Source organism: Ptychodera flava, chromosome 13 (genome assembly GCF_041260155.1).
Source record: "Ptychodera flava strain L36383 chromosome 13, AS_Pfla_20210202, whole genome shotgun sequence".
Lineage (NCBI taxonomy): Eukaryota > Metazoa > Hemichordata > Enteropneusta > Ptychoderidae > Ptychodera > Ptychodera flava.
In genome coordinates this window covers 37,761,775-37,789,695 of record NC_091940.1, presented here as the reverse complement: position 1 = coordinate 37,789,695, position 27,921 = coordinate 37,761,775, and the positions used below count along the sequence as shown (strand labels likewise).

At 36.5% G+C, this 27,921-nt stretch overlaps 2 protein-coding genes across 3 annotated transcripts in view; one reads left to right on the top strand and one right to left on the bottom strand.

Annotated features, from left to right (window-relative positions):
* LOC139148376 (meckelin-like) overlaps window positions 1–18,754 on the top strand; it is a 36,872-nt gene extending 18,118 nt beyond the window's left edge. Inside the window, exons 12-28 of the mRNA XM_070719805.1 lie at window positions 133–225; window positions 3,236–3,356; window positions 6,369–6,474; window positions 7,031–7,186; window positions 7,681–7,779; window positions 8,251–8,337; window positions 8,968–9,150; window positions 9,824–9,880; window positions 10,200–10,340; window positions 10,858–10,938; window positions 11,385–11,501; window positions 12,488–12,598; window positions 12,862–12,895; window positions 13,639–13,715; window positions 14,228–14,330; window positions 15,172–15,314; window positions 15,813–18,754. Coding sequence (XP_070575906.1) covers window positions 133–225; window positions 3,236–3,356; window positions 6,369–6,474; window positions 7,031–7,186; window positions 7,681–7,779; window positions 8,251–8,337; window positions 8,968–9,150; window positions 9,824–9,880; window positions 10,200–10,340; window positions 10,858–10,938; window positions 11,385–11,501; window positions 12,488–12,598; window positions 12,862–12,895; window positions 13,639–13,715; window positions 14,228–14,330; window positions 15,172–15,314; window positions 15,813–15,893 — 1,790 coding nt within the window. The 3' untranslated portion in view covers window positions 15,894–18,754. The remainder of the gene's footprint in view (window positions 1–132; window positions 226–3,235; window positions 3,357–6,368; window positions 6,475–7,030; window positions 7,187–7,680; window positions 7,780–8,250; window positions 8,338–8,967; window positions 9,151–9,823; window positions 9,881–10,199; window positions 10,341–10,857; window positions 10,939–11,384; window positions 11,502–12,487; window positions 12,599–12,861; window positions 12,896–13,638; window positions 13,716–14,227; window positions 14,331–15,171; window positions 15,315–15,812) is intronic.
* Window positions 18,755–18,780: 26 nt separating this feature from the next.
* On the bottom strand, window positions 18,781–27,668 carry LOC139148377 (uncharacterized). Of its 2 annotated transcripts, none has more exons than XM_070719806.1 (7): window positions 27,444–27,668; window positions 25,256–26,536; window positions 22,931–23,089; window positions 22,330–22,515; window positions 21,271–21,430; window positions 20,794–20,863; window positions 18,781–19,706 (listed from the first exon to the last, which is right to left on the bottom strand). In XM_070719806.1, the coding sequence occupies exons 1-7, from the start codon at window positions 27,502–27,504 to the stop codon at window positions 19,677–19,679; spliced, it is 1,947 nt and encodes a 648-aa protein (XP_070575907.1). In that variant the 5' UTR covers window positions 27,505–27,668; the 3' UTR covers window positions 18,781–19,676. The 2 variants fall into 2 exon arrangements, with proteins under 2 accessions (XP_070575907.1, XP_070575908.1); XM_070719807.1 differs by having other exon boundaries at window positions 18,781–19,701; window positions 27,444–27,636.
* Between the last annotated feature and the right edge of the window lie 253 nt (window positions 27,669–27,921).

Sequence of the window (27,921 nt, the reverse complement as noted above, 5' to 3'; positions counted from 1 at the left end):
AATATTGCACATTTGGATGTACATGATGAATAAACATGCTACCCTGGTAGTATATAGGTATTTAAAGTGTCTTGCAATGAATGAAGTCAGTTTGAAAATATCCAAATCTTTATCCTTGACTGGTGAATTCAGATCTTGAATATACAGAAGGAGATAATTCTTTCCTTTTCGCTGTACCAATCTTGTTAGAGAATTTTAAAGATGGCTCTGCTGAACCAAACAAAGGTGAGGACAGAATTTATTTGTTGTAAACGTTCTTTTTCTTGAGGTAGAGATACTTTCAAAAGTAATATCAAAATTGTCAGATTTCTTGAGAGAATTTCTGCCATTCAAAATATACTCTGAACATCGCTTTTTAAGGTGATACCAAAGGATTGAACACACGCGCGATTGCTAGGGCTGGCAGTGATCCAAATGCACGCTATTGCACGTGAAAATCGTTACCATTTACATAGTTTTGAGGCACTATCACCTTCTGCTGTTGTACAATTGTTTAAAAGCTTTTAAGCCGGCCAATTTTCCATCTGTTGAAATGAATTTCGGCAGAATTGTAGACACCACCTATTGTAGATGAATAAGGCTAAGCATGCGTTTTAGAAAATTCTCAATAATTTTTGAGATATGGCAGGAATAGGATTAAAAATTGTATGAAATTACAAAGTAGATATTTGCCATTTCAAAACATAGTGTTTGTTTCACGGCTGACCAAACCCATGCCCGGGACTGTGAAGGAGTATGTCAAGTTTCACTGTGTAAAATTTCAGGGGAATTTGAGCAAATTTGGAGTGGCTTAATCTATTCAAAAACATGCTGTGCTAATCTACATATTTATGACGTCACGCCTTCCATGACCGGCAACCATGCGTCTGCTTGGTTTTGGTGCAATTGTTTTGCATCTTTAGGTCAAATGCACAAAAACTCTTATTTTTGTGGATTTGACAAATTTTCCTCAGTAACCGTTGCCTAGATACTTGAATCCTTTGGTATCGCCTTGATGGCTTGACAATTTTCTCAAGATCAGACAAACAACAAGATTTCAAGTACACTTCCTGCATTCTGCCCCCAATATACTGGAAAATGTGTATTAAAATGTGGTATTTTGTCTTGATGACATCAGTACTTTCATTTTTGTATAATTTTTCATTTGTTCAGCATCATCATTTCCAGCTCAACTATTATCAGATTTGTACAAACATTTTTATTCTGTTTGCAAGTAGTTCAATAACTGTTTCAGTGTTTTTGGTGCAATTTAGAAAAGTGCAGAGAAAGTTATATATTTGGCTACATCTGTATGTCTTATAAGTAAATTTCTACTTAAAATGAAGATTCACACAAGGATAATGTGCTACTTTATTAAACCTATAGATCAGTTATAATGTTTTCATTCAAAACACGAGTTACTCTGAAACGTCTTTGTTAAGTTGCTTTCAAAGATAATAACCATGTTCCTACACATTACCATTCAGAGATGTATTAATGATAAAATACATGCTGTATGTAAATGTTTCAAGTCTCCTGATTGGAATTTTCTCATTGCTAATGAAGTGTTCGCCACAAATGTGTTTTTGTTCAAAAATCATTACCACTTGTTTTAGTTGCTGTCGTACTGGATTTTAAGTGCTATGTACCGATACAGTTTTCTCCACGTCATAGTGTTTTAACTTTCAATGTTACCTGCTTGATATTTAGCAATTTATGCATATCTCTTAATGACAGAAAGAATTGGGTAATTAGTCCCCACGGACACCGTCCGGGGGGACTTATAGGTTTGGTCATGTCTGTGCGTGCGTCCGTGTGTGCGTCCGTCCGTCCGTCCGTTCACGCAGATATCTCAGACATGCCCTGGTCAATTTCTTTCAAACTTTGCACAAGGCTAGTACCCTACCCCATACAGATGCACGTCGATTTGTTTCACAATGCAATCAAATTTGGCCGTGTTAGAGGACTTTTTAGTTTACACCACCATAGACTACCATGTATAAGTCAGCTGTCCATAGAATCCCATGTATAAGGGCAAGTAAAATAAAAATTTAGTTTCTCATCGTATTCATATTGCAAAAAGGATTCAGTGACACAGTTTTTAGTCCCCACGGATGAAGTCCAGGGGCCTTATAGATTGGGTATGTTCCTCCATTCACGCAGATATCTCAGATATTTTGACAAAATGTCATGTGACCTCGGTGACCTTTGACCTCAAATATACATATTTGTCCATAACTCAGTAACCACAAGTGCTACACCCTTCATATATGGTATGATGGGACACCTTATGACGCCACATATTGTACCTCATTAATTATGTGCATATCTAATTTTGAGCGAGCCAATAAAGCTAGAGGTCTGATTTTTGGTATATAGGGATGACTTAGCAATTCAATTTTTTTGACAAAATTTCACGTGACCTCAGTGACATTTGACCTATAATATACATATTTGTCCATAACTCAGTAACCACAAGTGCTACACCCTTCATATATGGTATGATTGGACACCTTATGACGCCACATATTGTACCTCATTAATTATGTGCATATCTAATATTGAGTGAGCCAATAGAGCTAGAGGTCTGATTTTTGGTACAAGGGATAACTTAGCAATTCAATTTTTTTGACAAAATGTCACGTGACTTCGGTGACCTTGACCTCAAATATACATATTTGTCCATAACTCAGTAACTACAAGTGCTACACCCTTCATATATGGTATGATGGGACACCTTATGACGCCACATATTGTACCTCATTTATTATGTGCATATCTAATTTTGAGCTTCCAATAGAGCTAGAGGTCTGATTTTTGGTATATAGGGATAACTTAGCAATACAATTTTTTTTGACAAAATGTCACGTGACCTTGGAGACCTTTGACCTCAAATATATATATTTGTCCATAACTCAGTAACCACAAGTGGTACATTTTTCATATTTGGTATGATGGAAGACCTTATGACACCACATACATAGATCTCAACATATACACTCCAGTGATACTTCTTAATGACCACATTTCCCTGCCCCATCAAGACTAATATTCCTTTACAAGTGGGGACTATGTCATTGTCAATGACTTGTTTTCATTGTTGCTTTACCTGACACATGACAGAGGAGCTATCTTAGCTGCTATGTTGCTTGTCCCTGATGGCAAGACAACTAGTTTCTCTGTTACGCCTATGTATGTACAATACCATGGATACTGATAGCTGTGTTTGAAATATAATCATTTCTTGTCAATGTAGAAATTGATCCTGAAAGTTGGCAGTTTCATCGGAGATTCTTCATGGTAGACAACTTGAGTGGGAAGACCGGTGAACCCTCCCTTGCAGAAGTCGTACGATATGCCAGTCTCATCCAACTAGAGTAAGTAGTGGCTGCAAGTATCGTAAACATATTACTTGATTCAAGAACTTCATGGGTAGTGAGCTGAGGACACTTCGTTGAACAAGAGTCAAAACTTGCTTTGTTTGACAAGGATGCACACTTTACTATCTGTTCTATTTTCAAAACAAGTCCACATGAGCTGTAGATATATGAGAAGAATTGTAGGATTTTGAGAGCTTCATATCTGTTCCTATAGGACGTTTGGCTTGCGGAATTACTGTAATAAAAAACACATGGACGTCATGATATGTTAGCTCTTTCAGTCATTTAAGGAATTCTGTGAATTTTTTTCCCATCAGTCCTAGACCAATGGATTAATCACCCCAATACATAAATATTTTGTTTCCTTGTAGAGAATTTTCTTGAGTCAATGGCACATCAAAGAGAAAAATACCAGTGTTCTACAGACTCAGTACACCTAAGAGATCATGTGATGGCAGTATAAACTAACCCTAGTGTACAAAAACGTTTTGAAATACATATTTCTTTGTGTATTTGTGCACATGACTATGTTTATACCATGGTCGATTTGAATTCTGAGTTGAACTCATTTGACTCCTATGGCACACTGGTCCAGTGTTTCCTCTGGCTAAAATTACCTGTTAGCCATTCTGGCTAATTGGGACCAAAATTGATTAGCCAGAACTAGCCATCCAAATTTACATGTATTCGGCATGTGTGATTTTGGACAACTGACAGTTGAATATTTAATGACCCACTCAGGTGGGTCCTATCAGCTGCTATAGTACTGTAGCAAAAAAATGACAAAACAAGTTAAGAACAACTTTTACGGAACAAACTGCTTTCTTTATTACTTGCAACATTCACAACAAACTTTATTTCCCTGTTGTTTCACACTTATGTAATTTCTGTATCACAAGCGTTGCATCAATTACAGGGTAACTTCAATATATTCTCATTGAAAGATCCATTGCCTCTGCCATATCAGGGCTCGAAATTAACATTTTACCTTGGTAGTCCACTTGGGCTACCATTTTCTGAAGTTGGTAGCCCAGTGACAATGGCTGGTAGTCCATGAATATTTTAGTTTAGGGATACTGTACTCGTCCGAGTATAAGCCCCGGTTCAGCAACACAAAACAGCAGTAAACCTAGGGGCTTCTACTCGAGAAACCCCATGTTATGTATCACGAACGCTTAATTTATGCTTGTTTTTGTACATTTGTAACACTTTCTATCACTTTCTAAATCGGCTGATACATCCAAAGAAATAGTAAAGAAAAACAGAAAAAAATATTCTCATGATCTTTATGAACTGGCATGCCTTGGCATGCCGAGTCTCTCTGTACAGAACGTAATACATTGATACTGATCGACAACCATAGATAAAAGACAGCGAAACTCAGCCACGATTTCCAAGCACACTGTTTTATATTACTATTTCAAATCAAACTAGTTACACAATCTCTTGATATAGAAGGGAAAGTTTTGTGAAATTTCAGCATCAAAACCCCAAAACTTGACACAAGTACGTCTTGTATGTATGCTGCCGATCAACAGCATAGTGTTAACTGGCATGCAAAGAGTGCACACGGAAAAGCACCTTAACATTCTAGTATCAAACGCTCTGCATCTTGCGAAAACAACAACATAGCAGTGAAAATTGTAATAGTCACCAGAAAAAAAACTTCACAGATGAAAGGATAATTGCTTCAAACAAATGAAAGTACATGTTGACAGCATTTAGATCGTTCAAAAGTGATGGACATCGCACGCCAAGTATTTCATGTCCCAGGCTTTGGTAGTCCGTGTGGGCTACCATTTCATGGACTTTGGTAGCCCCAGGGAAAAGTTGGTAGTCTGTGGACGTGGGACTACCGCTAATTTCGAGCCCTGCATATGATAGTCATCAAGTGCTTTCAGTTCTCCAATCACAGAGTTTAATTTCTGTACCGATTGTTCACTTTGAGAAGGTGTACTGTTATTACATTTTGTACACTAGTTGTAAACAGCCTCCTGTCTCTATTGGTAGTCCAAACATTTAGTTTCAAAGTAAAACTGCTCTATGGGTGGGCCTTCACTAGCTATTCTCAACAGTGTGTCAACGTTTTCTGTCTTACGTTTATTTGTCAAGGATGTTTATCAAATTGAACTGACTCATATCAGCGGCTGCTTGCGGTGCATTCATGGCAAGTCATGTCCTGATTTTTTCTCAGGTTTCGTGGAATTGTCCTTCTTTGGAATGTCTGATCGCCTACTGGATGTAAATATATTGTCCTGTCTGGCCGCCTGACACTTCTTTATGAAAACTTTCTTCTCATTGTCAAACACTAACCATGGAAATTCAACAAAACATTCTTAGCAGTTTCCTCGTTTTTTCATAACTTGTATTACCCCACAACTCGGCGAACGGTCTGCAGTCACGGTGCAATTTTCTTCTCCGCTGACTTCGAAGTTGTGCTCGGACATGCTAGCCTAGCATTGCTGCACATTGTATGTATATGTAACTGCCTCTGCCGTCATGTCCTTATTCTCGTCCTTGTCACACTGGTTTCATTCTGTTCACCAGCCTAGCGACCATCGGCGGCTGCTGTCAGCTGAGCCTTTGAAAGTACCCCGCAATCAAATAGGGGTTTTTCTAACTGCGTAGGGCCGTTGTTTACAAAGCACTTGTCATGAAACGAAATCACCGCATACAGCCATCTCGTGGCAAATTACTCCCTAAGTTACTGATTGCAATACATGTCTGAGACTGCGCACTAAAGCAAGGAAAGAATTGCTACCTAGGGATGTTGAAAAATCTCTCTGCCTGTCTGCTGCATTCTCGATCAGCAAATTGGCCCCCTGAAAAAATTTGGTTCGCCAGTTTGGCGAAGAGGGGCTGAAAACAATTCGCCAATCCGACGTTTGATTCGCCATTTTGCTGTCTGGCGAGCGGCAGCGGAAACACTGTGGTCTGCATCCCTACATGTCAGATAAACTGTAACATGTATCAGGATTGACATTGCCTGGTTTGGTTTTTGATCAACAGAATTTCCATCCAAGGAGAAAATGGCAAAATCTACACTCCAATGCTGAGAATACGCTATTCAGAAATCAATAGACAAGACTCCTATGAATCTAATACAGCACAATCGGTGAGTTACTTGTATCACACAGGCAATACTGGTTAGTTTGCCCATTGACAAATGAATTTGGTGTGTCAGTTTAGGAATTTCTGTGAATCAAGCCAGCCCTATACCAACACATGTAAAATTGTATTATCTGAAAAATTCTCACATCAGAAAGAACTTCTTTGAGTCAATTCAGCATAGACAATGCTCACTGGTATTGGTGCAACAGTAGTAGTTGTGATGCTACACTGTTGCAGTTTGCAATGACTCTGCAATGCCATGCTGTAAAACAGGAAAAATGTACCAAGCTCAATGAGTTTTGCAGCACAAGTGTGCTGTACGCAACACAAAGTGAATGAATTTTATGATATGATGTCAGGTAAAGACAGCAAAACTGATTCTTGTAATAGTTTGCCAGCAGGTACAGTATGAAGTCATAAGTTGGACTAATACTGAAGTTTGATGTCTTTGGTCATAGACACTGTGTTTGAATTAGAGCACACAATAGATTGAAAGGCCACCTTTACTTTCTCACAATGTGCACCAAGTGATTTCAAGTGATTTGTTTTTGAATATCCAGGTGAGATTTGAAGTTAAATACACCATGGACATGACCAAGTATGACCGTGACGTGTCCATTGCAATGGGCACCATGAGTGCACTGGCTGTCATCTGGGCAATGGTACGGACCAATGGATGGAGAAGACGCGCAGGAATGATAACCATTGACATCATCGTAAGTCAAACACTGCCACTGAATGGTGATGGAGGTTATTGGTGTTAAAATTCACAGAACTCACAGAGGACATTGCTAGTACCTTGCAAGGCATTTAGATGGCCTTGAAAAGTATATGATGCAACTCATAGAGTATACCCTGCCTTGTGAAAGCAGAAATTGTATATCAGGATTCCCAGAATTTCATACTGTAAATACTTAACAGTGGCAACCAATTTCTACAGAATAAAAGTCTCCAACTCAATACAACACATTTATATATTCAGTCTTCATGAATGTACCAAGAAAATGTCTTCAAAATGGTCTTGACACACATTGTGCAAAACAATCAGAACACGTCCATTATCAATGTTTCAACTCTTTTAGTAACAGAACTTCATCAATAATCTTAATACGCTGAGTAAAACTGCAAGTCTGTTTTGATAGTGTCTGCATACATTTGCTACACAGTATCTATGAAATACTATTCTCTGTCTACTGTTACCTGTTCACAGAGTATGTTCAAGTTCTTTTTCTACTTCTGTGGTGTCCTGGCAGACGTGTTCTTCATTGTCATGTTTGGCTGTGGTATGTACTGGCTCATCTTCTTCAGGGTAAGTACACTTCAACAATCGTTTATTCATCTCCTGGAAAGGGGACAACTGGTTTAAAATCAAAGCTTTTGTGTGTTTCCAATATAATGTTTGTCTTCACCAACTGGCAAACTTGCTATGTTGTGTAAGATGGGAGGAATTGAGATTTTGCTACAAAACAAAAGGAGGACAAAAAGCATAATAAAGTAGCACATGAGATGTGGCAATAGCAAAATGAAACAGAAAAAATAAAAATATAGAGAGACATTCGAAAAAGCACCACCAGACATTGGCACATAACATTTGTTTCCAATAGGTTAGATAGACCCCAGGCTATGTACAGCAAAATTGGGTTTAACAAGTGAAAGATAAAAAGATCATTTAGGAATCTCATCACATGATTGTAAAGAAAGTCTGTCCAGATATAGCTTGTTATAGAAGTAACAATTCCATTTTGCAGTTTTAAACCTCACTTTTTTTTTGTCCGCACAGCAACAAAGCTCTGTCTACCTAGTGTTGCCAGGTGTTGATAATGAAACTGAACTCATTGTCTATACATCTGTGGCTTTTGTCCTCAAGGTAAGAATTCATGATGTCAACATAGCTGAATGTAGTCATAGGCTCATTAATACATATAGCATTGCACACACATCATTGACTGCTTGCAACAGAAATTATCACAAACCAGTCATTATAATTACAACTAATAGTGGTCAGATCCCTTTACAGGTGATTTTCAGTGTTCTGCCTTAACATTGCTGGTAGCAAAGCACCGTTTTTATCACTTTATACTCAGTTTCCAAAAGCCTTGTTGGAAATTTCAGACGACATTTCAGACAAATTTTTGTATATGGTCATTTGAACTTTATCTTTATGAACTAGACTATTGAAATGCAGTATCATGTTGGTATTGTAGAAAATTCTACAAACCAGTAAATAACAATGTTCTAGTACACATCCATACAGTTTTACTGTCTAGTTAATATTTTTGAAACAGTTGAATCCGTTACGTTCACTCATTATTTTTCATCTATGAAAAGGTCTCAAGGGTACAGACTTATGACGATTTTTTCTCAATGTTTATGCAAATTTTAAACAGATTTGATATAATATTAATAAAGTTTATGTATATAGACTTTTCACTTCAACTGTTCACTGTTTTTCCTTCCATTGACATTAATTCCTCTCTCTTCAACCATTTTGTTCCAGTTCTTTGATTTGATTCATGTCATTGCGTGTCAGTGCATAGTGGATATATTCTTCATTGATTGGGAGAGACCCAAAGGTCGTATTGTGCAGTCCAATGAACCAGGAACTGACAGCAAAGGTCAGGTTGCCCCTGTCAGTGCTTGGAGAATGTTTTTCATTGCCAATGAGTGGAATGAAATACAGGTAAGAACTCAGCTCCCATAATGCATTGTTTCTGATACACCACATCATGACATTCACAATGTTCAGGAAATATTATAAGATTGATTTTTGTCTTATCAATAATAAACACAAATTCAAAGATGTGTTTTACAATTTAAGGGAGCAATAGCTGTAACTTTGTTTTCATCTTTTTTTCTCAAAAAAACATGTAAATATTTTTCTTCTCCACCAAGTATTTTGAAATACACAGTATTAGCCTTGTCAACACATTGCATTGTTAAACCATATGCTATGTTAGTGTAGACAAGTGAATTCTGGACCAGATTAAAAAATCAGTTTTCAACAACACCAGACAATACGTGAGTACAAGTTGCGCTACTGACGAATCAAACTCTAGATATTTCAACATACATTTTGGAGTAGAACAAATAACTTTAATTTACAGTTAAAACAAAAAAAATAGTGGAAAATATATCAAACGTAACAGCTAATGGAGCTGTAATATCGCGCTTGCAGTTCCCATATTGTATCTCCATACCAATGGTTTACATTGTTGTTTTCAAATATCACAACTGCCATTTATTGTATTAATTCTCTGATTGCTTCATTACAAAATATTTCTATCATATAATATTCTACCAGATACACAAAAAGATCGCACATTTTTCACAGTAATTTTCTTGTCTCCATTTAGACTACCAGGAGAATCAACATAATGTTTCAGCTGTTTATGGTAATTCTGTTTCTCAATGTAAGTATCCATCTCTGTGTTTTTTACTGTGATTCAGAATTGACAGAATTACTCACACTAAAAGTTACAATGATATAGGGATTGCTAAACCATGACTACTGCTTGAAATATAGCTCTCTGTGTTGTATATATGCGTGTAATTTGTTTCAGCATACATTTACATAGACCTTCATGTGTTTTTTCGTCCTATTCTTTCAAATACAAAGCCTTCCTCATGTTGTCAGGTTATTGAATTTGTGACATTGACATCTATAACTTTTCTCTCATGAACCGGAACCCCTCTGCATGATTTATTCTTTTCTTTACAATATCACACCAGGTGATAGGATTTGAGGATCTCGCATCCAGTAATCCCCGTGCATACGTCAATACTGCTGCAGATTTCTACACAGGCCCTGACAGTCGGACTCTGAGATTTGCCGTGGCAACTATCACCTATCTCACCATAGCACTGTGTCAGGTAGGAATGTGACTTCTTTGTCTTGTACAACGTACCTTGTAGCAATCCAGTCAGAATGTGTAGTAGAAATTCCTTTTGATAGAACAGGTGTTAGTGTTTGCAAAATGATGTTGATAAAACCATAATTTCAAGTAATTCATTACAGGAGCAATAGACTTTCACCCTTTTTAAACTCCCATGAATGAGAAAATCACAAACAAAGAAACAATACAAAAAAGAAAAATACCCCTCTCATTACATAGAGGGATATACCTGTATGACCTTTACAGTTATAATGAGTTCATGATACTAGCAATTGAAAATGTCAATGTTGACCTGGTGTATGATATTGTTAAAATATTTCATCACTCGCATTGTGAAAAGGACAAGGGATATAAACATATGCAAAACAAACTTAAGTGAATTTTATGACTTAAACTTGACACATCCATATATTTAAGACATACACTTTTGCAATTTCTTTGTCCTACAAGGAGAGGATGTCAACACTAATATTTCTTGTTCATATTTCTTACAGTGGGTGTTCTTCACATTTATCTATGAAAGATTTGTTGAAGACTATCTGAAGAATTTTGTAGATCTCTGTTCTATGTCTAATGTAAGTGGACTCATTATTTACATAAATGTTACCATGGATTATTCCGTCACATCTTGCTATCAAGGGAATTTGTTTGTTTAATTGTTATTTGTATTGTATATCCAGAGTCAGATGTGGCTTTTGATAACTCAGGTTTTATGACACAAGGATAAAATCTTAGAATGACTAATTATTAAGACAATGGTCTGTTGAGAGTTGAATCCTATCTGGAAATGACTGCACACTTGCTAGGTATCGAGCAATGAAGATAAATTTTCAATCTTGTACTGACATGTCAACACATTGAACATTGGTAGGTAATAATGTGTATTGCATGCAACAAGGGAAGAAATAGTTCACAGACTTCAAACTTGTCTTACCATAGCAAATCTAGCCAGATTGTGATAGATGCTCCACCCATAACATTGCACATAGGAATAATCAAGGTATTTCATGATGTTTTGCAGGTTAGCATATTTCTACTGTTGAATAGATGCTTTGGTTACTACATCCATGGTAGATCACCTCACGGCAAAGCTGATACCAATATGAAGGAAATGCAAGAACAACTCAAGAGAGAAGAGGTAATCTTAAGAAAAAGTTATCTAGTTATAAATCTATCAGAATTAAAGTGGTATTTAGCTCATATTTGGTTTTATCTATAAATACCAAAAAGAGCTTATATGATGAGTCTGAGTGGCGTCTGTATGTCTGTATATTTGTGGGTATGTATGTGCGGATGTATGTCCGTCACACACAAAGGCTCCCATACCGCCAAAGCTACCGTCTCAGTATTTGGTGTACAGGTAGATGTAGGGGTTGAGATGTGAATTTGTTCAAATGAACACATCAGTGTCAAAAATGTGCAAATGAGGTAAGAAAAAGGGAAATACTGCAAGTGCGCAGGAGTGGTGGCAGTGAACTGAATCAGCCCACACATCTGAATAAGAGGATTTTGACCTTTAACCTATTTGTATGCAGGGTACCTATTATGTTTGGGAGTGGTAGCAGTAACTGAAACAGCTAATTGGTCATTTCCTGTCATTGTTTATGAACTGTGACATATTAACAGATCTGCTGAAACCATTGATGTCTATTTTTGTACATCCATGGTAGAAAGATTCTCTATGCATGTTGCTAAAGTTGACCTTCAGTACCTAAAGTTTCAGACCTTATTTACTTTTGTCATTCTTAATTTTCTGGTTTAAATATTTCTTGTTCTTTTTCTGGTTGTACTGTGCAGAAATTGTCATAACATCAACGTATAATTTTCCTGCACTGAACAGATAGAAATAACACTTATTGTTGATCTTTGGTATGTACCAATTCTGATTAAATTTGAGCGACACCGTATAATTGCGGTATTTTTCAGTCTTGGAATATTTAATATTGTACTGAAATTAAATTAAAAGAATTAATGTTATTAAAATTTTCAAGGTGATAGTCACTCAGTTGTATTTTCTTGTCACCCAAATACAGAGATATACATGTTAAAAGATACAATGACTCAATTTATCTTGAATTACACTTCACTTTAATAATAAAGTTAAAACCTTAAAACTTTTTTCAGGAAAATTTGGTTGGACAGCGTGGACTTCTTCCCAACAATGAGCAACAAACATTTGAAATGTTGGTTCAACTGAAGCTGAGGGAACAATATGACAAAATTATGCAACCCCTGGTATGTGACAAATTTCTTTTCATCTTGTGACATTTCCCATCTGTCATTTAGAAATGCTATTGGTTTTACTCAAATTCTGATATGCATTTACATCAAAATACTTGTGATAACAAAGTGATAACTACAGTTCATGTTAACAACAATTTGAAGTGCCTCAGAAACCAAATCATTAAGGATCAAATGTTATTGCAGAAGTTGATGCTAACATTCAAACTCAACAATGAGTAAAAGAATAAATATTTATCGTTGCTTGATGATTGCAGGCTGCAGCTGGAGCAAGAGAAGGTGGCCAGCGAGGTAAATGTTTCCAGTGTTTATGTGAATTTTATTCTTCATAATAAGGGAGCCCGACTGTAATCTGTACACAGAAGTTCATCCTATCATCACAAGATTTTGGAACATTCCTGTAATTTTCAAGATGGCAGTTTGACCTACAGCATGGGAATAGGGGTGACAGTTTAACCTGTTCTCCCCTTTCTCTGTAAACAGGTCCACACTGGGCATTGAAAACCACTGAGTTGGGTCAAACCATGGTGGTGACTGGGTTAAGCCAGACTGGTCAGAAAGATTTGCTGTACAAAGCTTGCCAACTAGCAGTAGTTACAGCAGCAATGACTCAGTAAAACAATGATATATAATGTCTTTGAAATTGTAAAATAGAATTCAAGCAAACTTACATTCAGGGTAAACATTAAATGTATCCATTGCCATGTACTGACCCAAGGAAGCAAGCAATTTTATAAGCAAACTCTTTGAACGGGGTTGGAGAGGTGGCGTTTTGTTTAATCATACATGGTGGCATAGGTTAATGTTCAAAGAGTAAAACAATTGATGCGGTCATTCTACTCTCTCACACAAGTTACCTTGACACGCTAAATTTAGGCTCCTCTCTGACCCATCCTCTACTCTACTCTTTGGAAAAGCCTTGACATTTTTGTTTATGTTTACATTTATAATTCAAAGTTTTCAATATTAATTACTTGGTCACTTTCCTTCAGTTTCAGCAACAAAATAATTGCAAATTTCAATTTCCATTTCAGCTGGTGCGGTTGATATGGAACGCAGTCTGCAAGCTTTCCAAACAATGAACAAGTTCCTCGCTGCTTTCTTAGATCATGTAAGTTTGTGATTGTTACATTCTTTGCATTTCATTGTGTTACAAGATTATACTGTTGGTATGTTCCAACATCTTAGATGACGACAGTTTCTCTTTGCAAAAAAAAGCCTGAAACATTACAAAATTTATTTACATTCAAGAGACAAATATAGCTTGCTGTGGGTTTTGTTGTCAATTGTGTATTATTTTCTCACTCAGTGACATTTCTGAGCATAGTGGACAAAACACATCCTCTGGCCTTTACAGCAGAAAAGATAGAAAAACACAATGACAATATTACTGGCAATCATACCTACTATTACATGTCACAGAATTCTTCATCATCTGTTCAAACAAGTGGCAGACCTCGGCATAAAGGAAAGCAAGATGTTTGTCAATACTTACCTTATCATTCATCCGCATTATTTTAATGTCTGATTTACTGTAAGAAAGTGTACATTTACTTCTCTGGCAAAAAGAATCTCTGACCTGGTCCCCTTGGTGATGTATTTTTAACTTGCTTGTCATTTCAGTCATTGCGTGACTTGGACTACGTGGTGAAAGACAAGTTGTTACTGGAGAGAGTTCTTGACATGGAATTTTTTGAACCAACTGAATCATCATTCTTTTACAATGGTAGGTGCCAAATCCTCTAAACCATCATTTATTGAACTATGTTTAGATGTCAAATCACTAAGTACTTGTAGTTTTCTCTTATGCTTTAAGGGTATTTGTGTGAAACTATTTTTTCATATTTTTTGAAAATTATGCCATACTGCAAATTTTGTTTTTCTTTGCTATTTTCTGATTATTTTACTAGCATGGCTCCAGCAATATTCTGAAAATACTATGTTAGTTGCAAACAGCCATCTTTCAAATGCTTTTTCCATAATTCCTGTGAGTCAGAGTGAAATGCTTATTGTAGAATGTTTGACTGAATCACTCAGCCTCCATCAGCTGTTGTGTCATTGTGAATGGTACAGTGACGTAGACTGGTCTACTGACTGCAGGAGGGCATTGTAAACTGCTGGAATTTCCATCCCCTAATCCCCATTCACAATGACACAACAGCTGATGAAGGCTGAGTGATTCAGTCGAATCATTCTACCATTAAGCATTTTGCTCTTAGTTACAGGAATTACAGATAAAGAATATGATTCCAGAGCAAGGAAACAATATTTTTAGTTGTATCTTTCAGATGGTTTTAGTTCCCATGTTGACAAGCAATGGCTGATGTACCAAGAGTTTGTCTACATCTCACTGTTGGTATAATATTTCATGTACCAAGAGTTTGTCTACATCTCACTGTTGGTATAATATTTCAAAATATTGAATTTTCATGATGCACACTCATCCTGCTTTTAACAGTCAGAGCTATTTGGTTTTTGTTTGGTCTTTTCTTATCATCAAGACCCTCAAATATTATTTATATCTTGTTATCTTTTTGTACCAACACGTTCCACTCTCTACATTTCAGATGATGGTCATTCCTTTGATGGGTCTCTCTTCCACGGTCATGAATCAAGTCTACTTATTTTTGATTTGCTGTTTTTCTGTATCGTCGATCTCATCTTTCAAGACTTCATGTTGGCAACAGTACTCACATACATGATGATTGCTGTAAGTCACCACCAGATGGCGCTATATGTTTGATAGAAAGACACTAAATTTTCTTATTTATTGATCGCCTTCATCACAGTTCCATTGAACCTCATTGCTGGTGTTCAAGTTCATGGACCATTGCACAAGAGAGTTTTGCCGACCATCAATCCCAGTCATGTATCTGTGAAAAATTGCAGACATCCTTCAAAGCTTGTATCATCAGTATTTGCTTTGAATTCGACTAGACACCAATGACATTGCAGCTCAAATTCAAGGGAAACAATGACATTTATGAAAAATACTCTCAAGCTTTCCACATTGATGTAGTAGTTTCTTGTTTTGTTTACATACTCAACTATATCATGAAAATAGTATTTTCACTAGCTTTAAGTATTCTCATGTATTCAACATCAGCTAGATGGCAGCCTCACTGAAATATCACAGCTTATATAGTAATTTTGCCCATGGCACAGCAGCTGGGAGACTGAAATCATCCATTCTATTTCTCTTTTACAGGTGTACACCAGAATACGTGATGCTTGGGGAAGAAATAACTTAGCAAAGAAGACATTGGTTGATGATAGGTTCCTTATCTAAGGAATGCAAGCTTCAGTGAGTCCAAAAAAACCATGTTAGTCAAACTACCAACTTGAAGAGTCGTTGTGATGTCAGTGACAATATTGCCGAGTATATAAAACTTACCCAGCCAACAGTTTTACTTTTGACAGTGCCGAAAAATATTGGCAAGGGGTTGCAGTGTGTTGTACAGAGCAACAGCACACTTAAGTTGCCATGTCGCTGGTACAGCTTTCATCAGTAATCAAAACTCTGGTGTGTAAACAAATATTTGTTGATTATGGATGACTTCAAAGAAGTAATTCAAATAAGTCTTTTATCTTCTTTCTTTCTTTCTGTTTTCCAGTATTGTCTAAGTTTTAGAAAGTCAGTGATGATTAACACATGACAACCAAAGTTACTTATCAAGGAAGATAGTGAGGTTGGTGCTAAATGTCTGCTGTTTTCAAAAATGGCCCAAAGTTTTGATTGTAAATTTTTGATATTCTGTCCCAAAATATAGTGCAGGTTGCCACCACTACCAAATCATGGTTCTTTCACGTTTCTGCTATGTAGCACCTATGAGTGTATGTACATGGATGTGTGCAGAAAATGTTAAATACAGACAATAATTGAGTAGGAGGGGAGAGTTTTTAAGTCTTAGTGCAGAAAGTTTAGCCATCCTTGTAATGCCTTACCCCTTTCACCCCCAAGTTGCTTTTGTATAGATCCACCAATCCCATTGAAAACAATGGGATGTACCATGGTCACTGCACAAAGTGGAGCGACTGTGGAAAGTGGAGTGACCGTGGATGTACCAAGTGAACTGACTGAGCTTTACCCTTATGAGGGCAAATATCTTAGAATTTAAGATACAAAGAAACTTTTTAAAATGGCAACATTGTAGCATTATGAAAGCTGTTTTTGTGAAATAATTTTGAAGTTTCAGGTCTTCGCATGAGAGCAGTTCATATTTATGTAGATATCATGTAAATAGCTTAATTTTAAAACTTTCCTCAAATTAGTATCAGCCAGTTTCTGTAAAGTAAGTTTCAGTTTTAGGATGTAAAACAAAGAATTTTCGTCATATAATTATTGGAAGTAATTTATGTAACTTTACCTGTTAACACATATCTCTTGTAACATACAAGTGTACATATCAATTCACAAAGAGTGAATTGGGATTTGTATAGATCACTATTTTTCTCCGTCCATCTATTCATCAATCCTGACAGTTTGTTGACCAAAACAATGGATTACATGCAGGGTCATTCATCACCTTGGCAATAGTTGTACATTCATATTTACTGATACATGTACATTTCACCTTCACATAATGCCTGTATCAATGTCCCCTTTCCCTACTTACACTTCATTTTGTATTTGTTTCACTTCTTGCATTCCGTGTCGTCTTTCATTTAAGTGTCATTTAGGCAAGGAAGTTGTATGTTTATTCTCTTTAAGTAATTTTCTTGTAATGTAACACTGATTGTACTTACAGATTAAAAATATCTGGAAAAATTATTACCACTAATTTTGAACAGGGCTGGTGGACTTCAGTGATTGTCGAAAAGTTTTATACAGGTTTGGTGGCTGTAACTTTCATAATTATTTCACTATTATCATTTTTTATGTCAATTACAAGTTCTTTTTCTATTCCTTAGAGCATGTTGAAACACCAGCTATTTATCTTGTCAACACAGCCTCTATATGTGTAAAGTGCCATGCTATTCCTTACATTTGAATTCTATTTGAGATCAGAATTTACTTGTTAACAAAAACATTGCAGTTTATAAATGTACAGGCTGAGTTAACAAGCTGAATACTGAATATTTCAACATGCTTTTGGGAGTAGAACAAGAAAGTGTTGGTGACACTTAAAACAAAAACTGTGTAAAACTCGTGAAAAGTTACAGCTACTGGCCATTTAAATTGTAAATCACCATTTGTTAGTGTCCAAATGGTGTCCTCAAAATGCCATTTTGAAATATCATAATTCAGGTCAAATATTGATACCTATAAATCTCCTTAACTGCTGATGAATTTTAGATTCATCTAGTGACATCAGTAAAAAACACAATCATAACTTTTACTTAATTTTAGAGCCTATATGTACTCATGAATGACTTATTTATTAAAATGATTTTTAGCATCGACAGTTTATAATTTAAATTTATAATATGCAGATCCAAATCTGCATTTTTAACCAATCACAAGCAAAAAGCCATGTACATGTGTATTTTGAAACTATGACAACTAATTTGCTTGCTGAAGGTGTTTAAATTATCTAATTTAAATATGTAAATTTTCATGAATTTTATCCAATCAAAATAGTCTGTTATGTAAAATTACCCTGCAGTGATATTATATCGGAAATGAGCAAGACCTATAGACTCAGTCAAGTTTCTTTTGTGTCAAGCTTTTCTGTTTAAAAGTGAGAAATTATCAGACAACTCAGTACAATTTTAAATCAACATTTTATTTTCACATTTTATATGTGCTTACAATTGAGCTGTAAATATTTTTTTTTCACTTTGTTCTGTAAAATTACTACTTACTTTTAAAGGAACAGTAGCTGTAACTTTTGGTAATTTTTTTATTTTTGTCATAGAAAAGTACATTTTTGGTGTGCCAAAATACATGGCAATAATAATATGCGACTTTATTGATGATAAATGAATTCTAGCCAGGACTGAAGTTCATTTGTCGACACAAATACCAGGCATTACATACAGAGTGTATGTAATACCTAATGAACTTTGGACATGATTTGGGAGTAGAACCAAAAACAGTATTTTACATGACGACAAAGAAGTAATACAACTACATCAAAGTTACAGCTAATGGATCTTTAAATGTGACAATGCAAAGTTGATTTCCAATAAAATGAACAACAATGAGAACCAGTGATGCTATCATCATTTCATTGGTCTTGCTTTGAGACATCATCAGAGACATCAGAGTGATTTGAATAATTGATCTTCTACTGTACTTGCTATATGGGATTAGCAAATCCATTCAGTGTTTTCTGGTCCATGGATCAGTACAAACAAAAGTTCAGTGGATCCACAGTCTATCCACAGTCTATTTTGCTAGTCCTGCAGTCTAGTTTGCTAGTCCTGCAGTCTAGTTTGCTAGTCCTGCAGTCAAGTTATGCTAGTCCTGCAGTCTAATTTTGGTAGTCGTGTAGTCTAGTTTGCTACTCCTGTAGTCTAATTTGCTAGTCCTATAGTCTAGTTTGCTGGTTTGTAGTCTAGTTAGCTAGTCCTGCTGTCCATTTTTCCAGTTTTTTTCCCCAATTGCTTTTGCATACAGTGTATGTGGCAATGAATGTTCAGAAGTTAAGACCATGCAACAATTATTACTCCATTTATGTGCCAAAGCCTGCTTTGAAGTTATTTTTACAAAAACCAAGTTTCAACTTTTGGTGTTTTGGTGTTTTTAATTGCTTACTTATAAATGTGCATATGTACAGGACATTTTCTGAAAAAATTGAACGTTAACAGACGGATTCAAATGGCAATGTGTTTAACTTTATTTAGTACATGGAACAAAATTCTGTATATGTGTTGCAGTTGAAGTAGGGACATTGAAAACATCTATGGGCACGGTTGATGACAGAAACAATGTACTTCATATCATTTGAGCAAAGTTTTCACAGCATGTAACAATGACTCCTATTGGACAGTTGACCCACTGCAAAACTTGGCATTGGCTGAAACATGTTGCGGCGATTCCACCTGTGTCAGGTAAAAGGCAAACATGTGGTCCATGCTGTAACAACACTGCAGTGTTATAATTCAGCTGAGTCTGTGTGCCTCTACACTACAGTGGACCAGTGCTGAGACCGCTGTGCTGCACAAAAAAGAAAAAACACAAGAAGAAAGAGCTTTATGTAATGCCTATTAGAAACTAAAGGAGATGTAAGTTAGTCTTCACGTATTTTGTCTTCAAGAAGATATCAATGTTGCTCTCACTGGCTGTAAGGTATTTTGTCTGTAGTATTTTGTCTATAACAAGATATGATCCAATGTTACTCTCGCTGGTTCTAAGTTTCATCTACTTTGTAAAATAAGCAGTGTCAATGTTGACATCTTCACTCTGACCGACCTCTAAGTCAATTGTAAACATTGGGCAAATTCAAACTGCCATTGAACAGTGCCCTCATCAGAACTATACTGTCATGTTGCTGACCAAAACAATAGACCTCTTTGCTGTGTTGTCAGTGTCAGTGAAGATAGAAAGGTCAGTTCATCACATTTGTGTTATTTCGTGGAGAAGTATATAATGTCTGGATTTGATATAAAGCTCAATTTTGCCAGCCTCACAGGGCACTCCCCCAAAGAAAGATGATAGTGAAAATTCAAATTTAGTCATACAGTACTTTCACATGTGCTATGCCATGCAAACACATATCTTGTAATAATTATAACAAGTTCATTGGGCAATCTTGTCTTCACCGAGTTATTACCAAAATTATTCATATCATTATTCTGAAATATGAATATTATCAATAAAATCAGTTTGGTTTGTCTCCAGGGTTAGGCTTTTTTACCATGATGCAATAATTAGAAAAAATTACTGAATGAGTTGGAATATATAGACTTGACAAAGTCATCAGTTGCATAATGCACATTTATGTGTCTATGCACCGATGTTTGATAATTCGAAAATTTTGCCAACAGAAGCCACTGTGAATTTCAAATATCAGTACCATTCAGGTCATTTGTGTTTTAAGTACACCATAAGCCCTGTTTCTTTAATATTCTTGATCACGAAACAGAATTTTTTTTCTTGAAGAAAGAGCTCAGATTTGGAGGTATGCATTATCATTAAGTTGCTTGTGCAAGTTCAACTTGTATTTGTATTTGGATGACTATGGAAATGTAATTGTAAAAATATGGAAAAAGAAATGGTCCTACTAGAATGCCTGAAAACATACCGATTCTCCATCATATAGCGGGTTGCTGAACGATAACAGACTGGTATGTAAATGAAAACTTCCCCTTTTTCTGAAAGAGAAAGAACAACTGAGTAAACACATATCTCTACCTCTGAACAAGATGTGTAACCCAGATTGTAATTTTGACGGACCTCATTTATGGCGCATGCGTCGATCATTCACTGTACTGTCACTTCACTCTGACAGTGACAGACACCAAACAGTGTGAACACACATTCTATTTTGAAGTTTGATATTTACTATTTGACCACTTTCTACATTCTTTGTCCATCGGAAATTTTCATTTCATTAACTTGTACAACATGCAATTCTATTTACTGAGACAACATCTCTGAGAAAGTAATGCTGCATTTCTTGTTACAGTGAAGCATTCAACCAGTTGTCTGATTATTTAAGGTTTTACATCACACCTGTACTAAAATGTTATGACACAATTATAAAAAAACATTTACTTACTTTGCTCTGTAGAAGTACATGCCTGTTAAAACACACATCACTATGACAACCGGTACAAGAACGCCAATCACTATATAGACACTAACTGGCAATCTACCGTCTGATGAAATGGATTCCTCGGTGGGTGGGAACTTATCAGAAATTTCCATACCCGATTCACCTTAAGATGTAACATGTTATAGAAGTGGTGTTACTTATATTCTGTTGGGGACATGATAACCAGTACTTTCAGAGAATGAATTTAACGGTTGATCCATGTGTGTGTGTTTTGTTCAAACTCTCTGTTGTCGGAACGCAGTAACATAAAATTTGTTTAAACTGTGCAAACAACTATCGGATTATTTTCCGAAGATATTTTGAAAACATGATGATGATAATAAAAATGGCCGATGAATTTTTTTAAACAAAATCTCTTAAGGATTGTCTTATTATTTGGTTCAATGAATCAATGGATCTGCATTGCACACTGGAGTCACAGAGATAACAGGTTACGATCTATGTACGAGAATCCTTCCAAAAATGTACAGTGGAGGTCCGATTTTGAGACGTTTTGAAACAGAAAGAGACCACAAATTTTAATTCTAAAAATTGAAGGCTTCGAAAACGTTCTTTGTTGATGTCATCAACGCTGTAATTTTCACATTGCAGAGAAACCAAGTAAAAATGACACATAGATAACAAAATTCATTACTCAGCAAGTCAGCTTCTAATTTCATTGCCCTTTCTTTTCTATAACTATCATCAGAATGATTGAATCAGCAACCGTTACGGTTAGTATACATCATAAGACCCTTGGAAATATCGGAAACAACCTTGATTTCGCGTTGACGACGCGCTAATGTTCAGTTGTTTTAAAATGATTCTTTGTAATCCATGGGCGTTTTACTGGAAATATTGTATTAACTATTTAAAGATGTTCCGGATTGATAACCTCACGCAGGTCTATGCAAGGTAGAGTTACGGACTTTTTGCTCATTTGTTGCGATCGTGAAATAAATTGATGAAGCTAGTGACTTTTTGCCTAACGAGAACAAAGACTGTATAAGAAATCATCCTTACCCGGTTGTGCATGGAAGTTTCCAAAGCCTTCTCCGGTCATGTGACCGGAATAGAGATATCCCGGATGGTTTATACTAACTGTTCCCAGCATGGACCAGATGTCTTTGTCGAATCTTGGAACCGGGTATTCTGAATTCACTTGCTGTGCGTAGAATGTCAGCGTCGACGACACTTCCTCGTATTGACCTGACGGGATAGAATTCAAGTTTAGTTTTAATTTTTATTTTAATTCTAATTTTTTAATAGAAAACAATAACCCACCATACATTTACGATTTCACAGCCATTCAGTCTTGTCTGTTGCTCGCGCAGGCAACTGCATTCAAAGACGAAACCAATTCTTACAAACGTGACAATTAATTCAAATTGAAAACAAAATATAACAGTAGTCACTTGGGAATCAAACTACAGCTATTTCATTGTCTACAATAATGAAAAATTTATCAATACTACGTCTCTATGCTTACAGTATCTTGCTTATTCGGACCGAATTTCGGTACGAAACTTTTTATTACGTTATCCCATTGGACGTAGAACACCACCTTCTTGGTTAGACTGTCATCAAAATTCGTCTTTCTAAGAATTATCATTTCCTATCGTACCTGACATCGTTATTTGAACTTTTCCGTCGTTGATTCGCGCGGTTATTACAGCGTCATCACGGTTGCCAAGGATATCCATGTAAAACGGAACTTCTTCATTGTCGAACGAATATACACCGGTCCATTTTTGACCAGATATAAATACTTGGTTTATGTCAACTGAAACGTGAAACAGAAATAAATAATAGTATCGTTTTCGCCAAAAACTGAACTTGATTACTGCACATTGTATTTCAATACAATGATTTGCATCAAGGATGGCCAGCAATTACTACCATTTGAGTAATTGCGACATGTGATTGAAAATCAAGGAAAATGACCGTTTATGTGTGAATTCTGTCGTAATCACGTTATACTGCATAATTGTCCGTGAAATCGACTATTCATAGAGATATGATTGTAATTTCGACAAATGACCGCATCAAGACGTAAAACAATTATATATATATATATATATATATATATATATATATATATATATATATATATATATATATATTAGTTTGAGAGAGAGACATATATAGACAGAGAGAGACAGATACGGACAGACAGACAGACAAGTGGCAGAGACAGACGGAGAGATTCAGAGACAGAAAGACAAACATGCCAAGTGGCAGCCTAAAAATGTGCAAAAATTGATAGAAATCTGTGCGTACACGTCAGAATGAAGCTGTACTGACACGAGGCCGACAGTGCGATCGACAACGTTTGATAGATTTATATAGTCACGAGAAAAATTATCTGCGGGCAGCAACTTTTTCACCTCAGGCCAGAAAATTTGCTTTATAATTTTACAACATAAAAGGTTTGGTGACCCTAAGTGTACATTACAGGATGAAAGCGAGCATATTTTTCCAACAAACAATAAACCTCAATGCATTCATTGTCCAATAAAGCAGTAGAAACACCAAGAAAATTTGCAGCGCGGAAGTATTTGTTACTGGTTTTGGGTGAAGCGTCAAAGTCGGTAAAGGGTGAAGCGCCATTATTAGGATAAATCACTCCATTCTGACCGACCTTCTGGTCTAAAGTTCGTGCAGACATACTCCTCTATAGCAATTTTCACAAAGGTTTACAAAATTTGACCAGGGTGTAAAGGCACGATTCAAAAAAATCTAGCAACTTGAAGGTATACGTTCGCGCGACTTACACACATTTCAGATATGTTAAAAGAACGGTGGTAGCAAAGAACATATGGGTCACGCCTGTCGATTTATTAGCGAAACAGGGCTAGGGAAAGCTGGGGTAATGTACTAGTATATTGCAAGCGATTATGTATGCTGCCTGAGTTTGCAACATGTAGCCCACCACGGATTGAAACAATTGAAAGACGAAACAAAGGTTTCCAGGACAGTAAAATGATGAGTCTGGCACGGATGTTATCTTGTCTTCAGACAGTTCTACAGGACAGTAATATTGGTACTGAAACATAATGTGACTGCATCGACGCTAATTAAATCGCCTGTACGAAGTTAATTGAATTGGATTATAACATTTGTAGTAATTGCTTTTATTAAGCAAGCAAGTTTTTAATGGTACATCAGTCAAAATGCGGGTCGCATTTTAAATTAGCTAATTCCGTTGACGCAGAAAGCAAACTGAGAAATGGTCATTGTGAAATTGTCACTTTCTAAAACTTTTTCCCTTGAAAGACTTAATGGCTCAAGCCTTCAACCACAGACTCCTTGTCTGTGTTTTAACATGCTAGATTTAATGATAAAATGGCAAGATTAGTTCTTTTTACAGACTTTGTGAAAGATATTCTGGATCATCGCTTTTTCGATTCGGAAACGATTTCGATTAAATCATGAATTTTCATTTATAGATCTATTATATTACTATAAATCAATCGTTGTCTCGAAATACTTGAAAATCGTCTATAGAGGAACGTAATAGAAATATGAGCTGAAAAGAAATCACACAAAGTTTCGATCAAATGAATCACTTAATTTGAAGAATCATTTATAAAGAATTATTTGTGTCAAATAAACATAGAAGTGTAATATTTCCACACTATGTATCTCGAAAATTAAGATGGGAGTTTTTCATCATATTTCTTGTCTTCCTGTTATTACCAATAACACATGCAATTATACGTACGATGGCATTATATTTGATATTGCGTAACTTTGATATTTATACTATCTTTTTCAATTCAATGTAGTGAACCGAAGCATGTTTCGTCCAAAGGAAATAACAGAACATCATACATAAAACCCAAGTAACAATCACCATTAACATTTAATTAATGCTCTTTCAAAACACCCAGAAAAGCTTTGAAAATGACAATAGGTAGTATTTCATACAACTTCTAATAAATCTTACTTTTCAAGTTTCCAGTCTTTGGTGATGGGGATGCTGTCCTTGACGTTGACCCGAGCGCCGACGATGTCGAAATTGACAAACTTTTAGGAGTCGTACGAAGTAGTTGCGGGATGGTAGTTACAGATTGGGTCGTTGGCCAGAAAGTTGTCGACCTGTCCCGATCCCTCGACGGCGTACCCGTCGGGGTGAAAGAATGGCGTTGTAGTACGGTCGTGGCAGGTTTTGCTGTTGCTATATATGTAAACGTTGTCAAAACGGGCATTGGCGATGACGTAACTGTTGAACCGATCGTACTGAAACGAGTCTCGACCGTGGTAATATCGGATGGTTCACTCGTTGACCGATAAGTCGAAGACGTTTGAATCGGTGGAATGTTCGCCTTGGTTGTATGTCGTGGTGATGTGGGTATACTTGAAGGTTCCGCTTCAGTACTGGCATGTGATAGTACTGTAGATGAAGAATCAACCGTCGATCTCATCACTGATGATGTTGCCATGGTTTCTGTGACCGTCAGCCCTGGTTCAGTCGAGAAACGTTTGCTCACTGAATTCGTAAATATTCGAGTCAATGTACGTCTGGTGGTTTGCCTAGGTGTCTGTTGTTGTATGGTCTTCGTCTGCAATGATTCGGTAGTGGGATGTGAGACCGACGGGGTGACAGATTGCACGGTGAGATGTGACGGCTGTTGGGACACTGCTGTCGCGGACTGTGATGCATTAGCAGTGGCCATTGGGATTGTTATTGACATTGATGAAGTGTTTGGGTTTAAAGACGGGCCAGTGATATTATCTTCTAAACGTGACGATGTGTCGGCAGTATTCAGGCTGTGTTTAGGATTATTTGTTGAAATCATTCCAATTGTGCTGTTTTCAGGCATGCTTGAGTCGCCATTATTTTTTGTCGTTGATAAAGTCGGCTTTTTTGTAACGATTGACGGCAGTGATGTTGACATTGACGCGGAAGTATTCGTCTCGTTGTGCATCAACGTTGTCTCAGGTTTGATAGTTGTCGGCATTAATTCTGGTAAAGATGTCGTGTTCTGTCTTGAAGTAAAATTCGATGCGTCCTGGAATATTGTCCTAAAATTTGTAGATGAACTGTTCTCATATTCGACATTCAACTGCTGTGAACTTGTAGTGTTGTCATAGTTTATTACAAGCGTAGAGTTCGATGAAAATGTACCCGGAGTTGTAGTATTTGCAGCCCTTGATCCGCGAGATGTTGCCATGACAACGGTTGACGTAGAGATGTCCGCCATGTTGAGATGAGGGGTTGTAGCCTCTGCAATAGTGATAATAGGATTTTCAGAAAAACGTGTATTCAACAAAGGACGGATTGTGTTCCATTCGTTTGGCTATTCAATCGTACTCGACGAATTCGCACAGAGTAAATGCGTCATGCAAATAACCAATTGTGGGCTAAATATATCGATCAGCTGCAATACAAAGAGACGGCTTATTTGCATTGAACTGAACGACCCCATTAAATTTGTATATTGTTTTAGCTTCAATGGAAAAGGAACATGTAGGCCAAAAATCGCATATTCCCTTTTCCCCGGTTGACCTGTGATAAAGGGTCGATTCCCGAATCAAGCTTATCACAGAGACCATTTTAGCTTCCACGCTTTTCCCGCTTCCTGTTTGTTGAACAGTACGACCTATTTTAAACCTTAAAATTTACCAGCTTCCTTTTAGTCAAAATAGACCGTCAAATTAATGACCCGTCCATGACCAAACGACTGGGATATTCTTATCATAAACTTTCCTTTTTTATCACTCAAAGAAATTATGTTTAAATTTTATTTGATCACTGTGACATCAAATTAGGTATACATGTATATATCGTCATAAACGATCATGTTCGATTAATTTTGATGTCAGTCCAATTACGAACAAACCATACAAATCTTCTTAATCTTTCGAGCAAAGATTTCTATTTCTTTCTCTGGCGTCCTCTTTTGTTTTCTATCTTTGGTTTCATTCGTGTTTCTGGAGCCTATCAAATGATCCGTTCATTCGCCGATATCACACTGCCAAAGCTAAGTAAACAGTCTCAGGTAATGTCGTGCAAGATTACAAGGTAAAGGCCTAACACACCGTTTTCTGCATTGAGAAACACCGTCCGAACTCACGATACATGAAGACGTCACGCTGGTTTTTAGCAAATTACATATCATTGCAACACTTACCTGCACATCTTGAAAGTAAAACCAACAGGGCCACAAGATGAAAAGCTGTCATGAGCGTCATCTTCAGATTTCTGATATGGGAAATGTCTTCAAACACCTGACCACATATTTCCGAAAGCGAAAGTATCCGCCGCTATTTTCATCGTACTGCGAGGGCCGCCATCTTGAATGACATCATCATAACGAATAATGACTCCAGATAATAGTCGGGCGTAGGTTGTCTGTGGGGTAATGTAAACATTACGCGTCACTCTTATAATCAAGGAAAGTGGCCTCGATTTAATATTGATACGCATAGTTAATCATTTGCACATTCTAATAATGTGTAGCTCATTTCAGAAGACGTCCAACACTTGCAGATGATCTAGAAAGAGATGTAAGAATTTAAATTGAAGACCAGTATTGTATGAAAACGTACAAATTACACAGACCATGGCACAATGAGTGTCAATTGTTTAAGGACAGTAAAAAGAAAGAA

Excerpts from the sequence above, each read along its gene's own strand:
- LOC139148377 (XM_070719806.1), bottom strand. The coding sequence starts at position 27,504 with ATGACGCTCATGACAGCTTTTCATCTTGTGGCCCTGTTGGTTTTACTT. Across the intron at positions 22,516-22,930 it reads AGTTCAAATAACGATGTCAG|GTCAATACGAGGAAGTGTCG; the intron begins GTACGATAGGAA and ends CTATCCCGTCAG. Across the intron at positions 19,707-20,793 it reads CGCTATATGATGGAGAATCG|CACAGCGGTCTCAGCACTGG; the intron begins GTATGTTTTCAG and ends TTTTTTGTGCAG.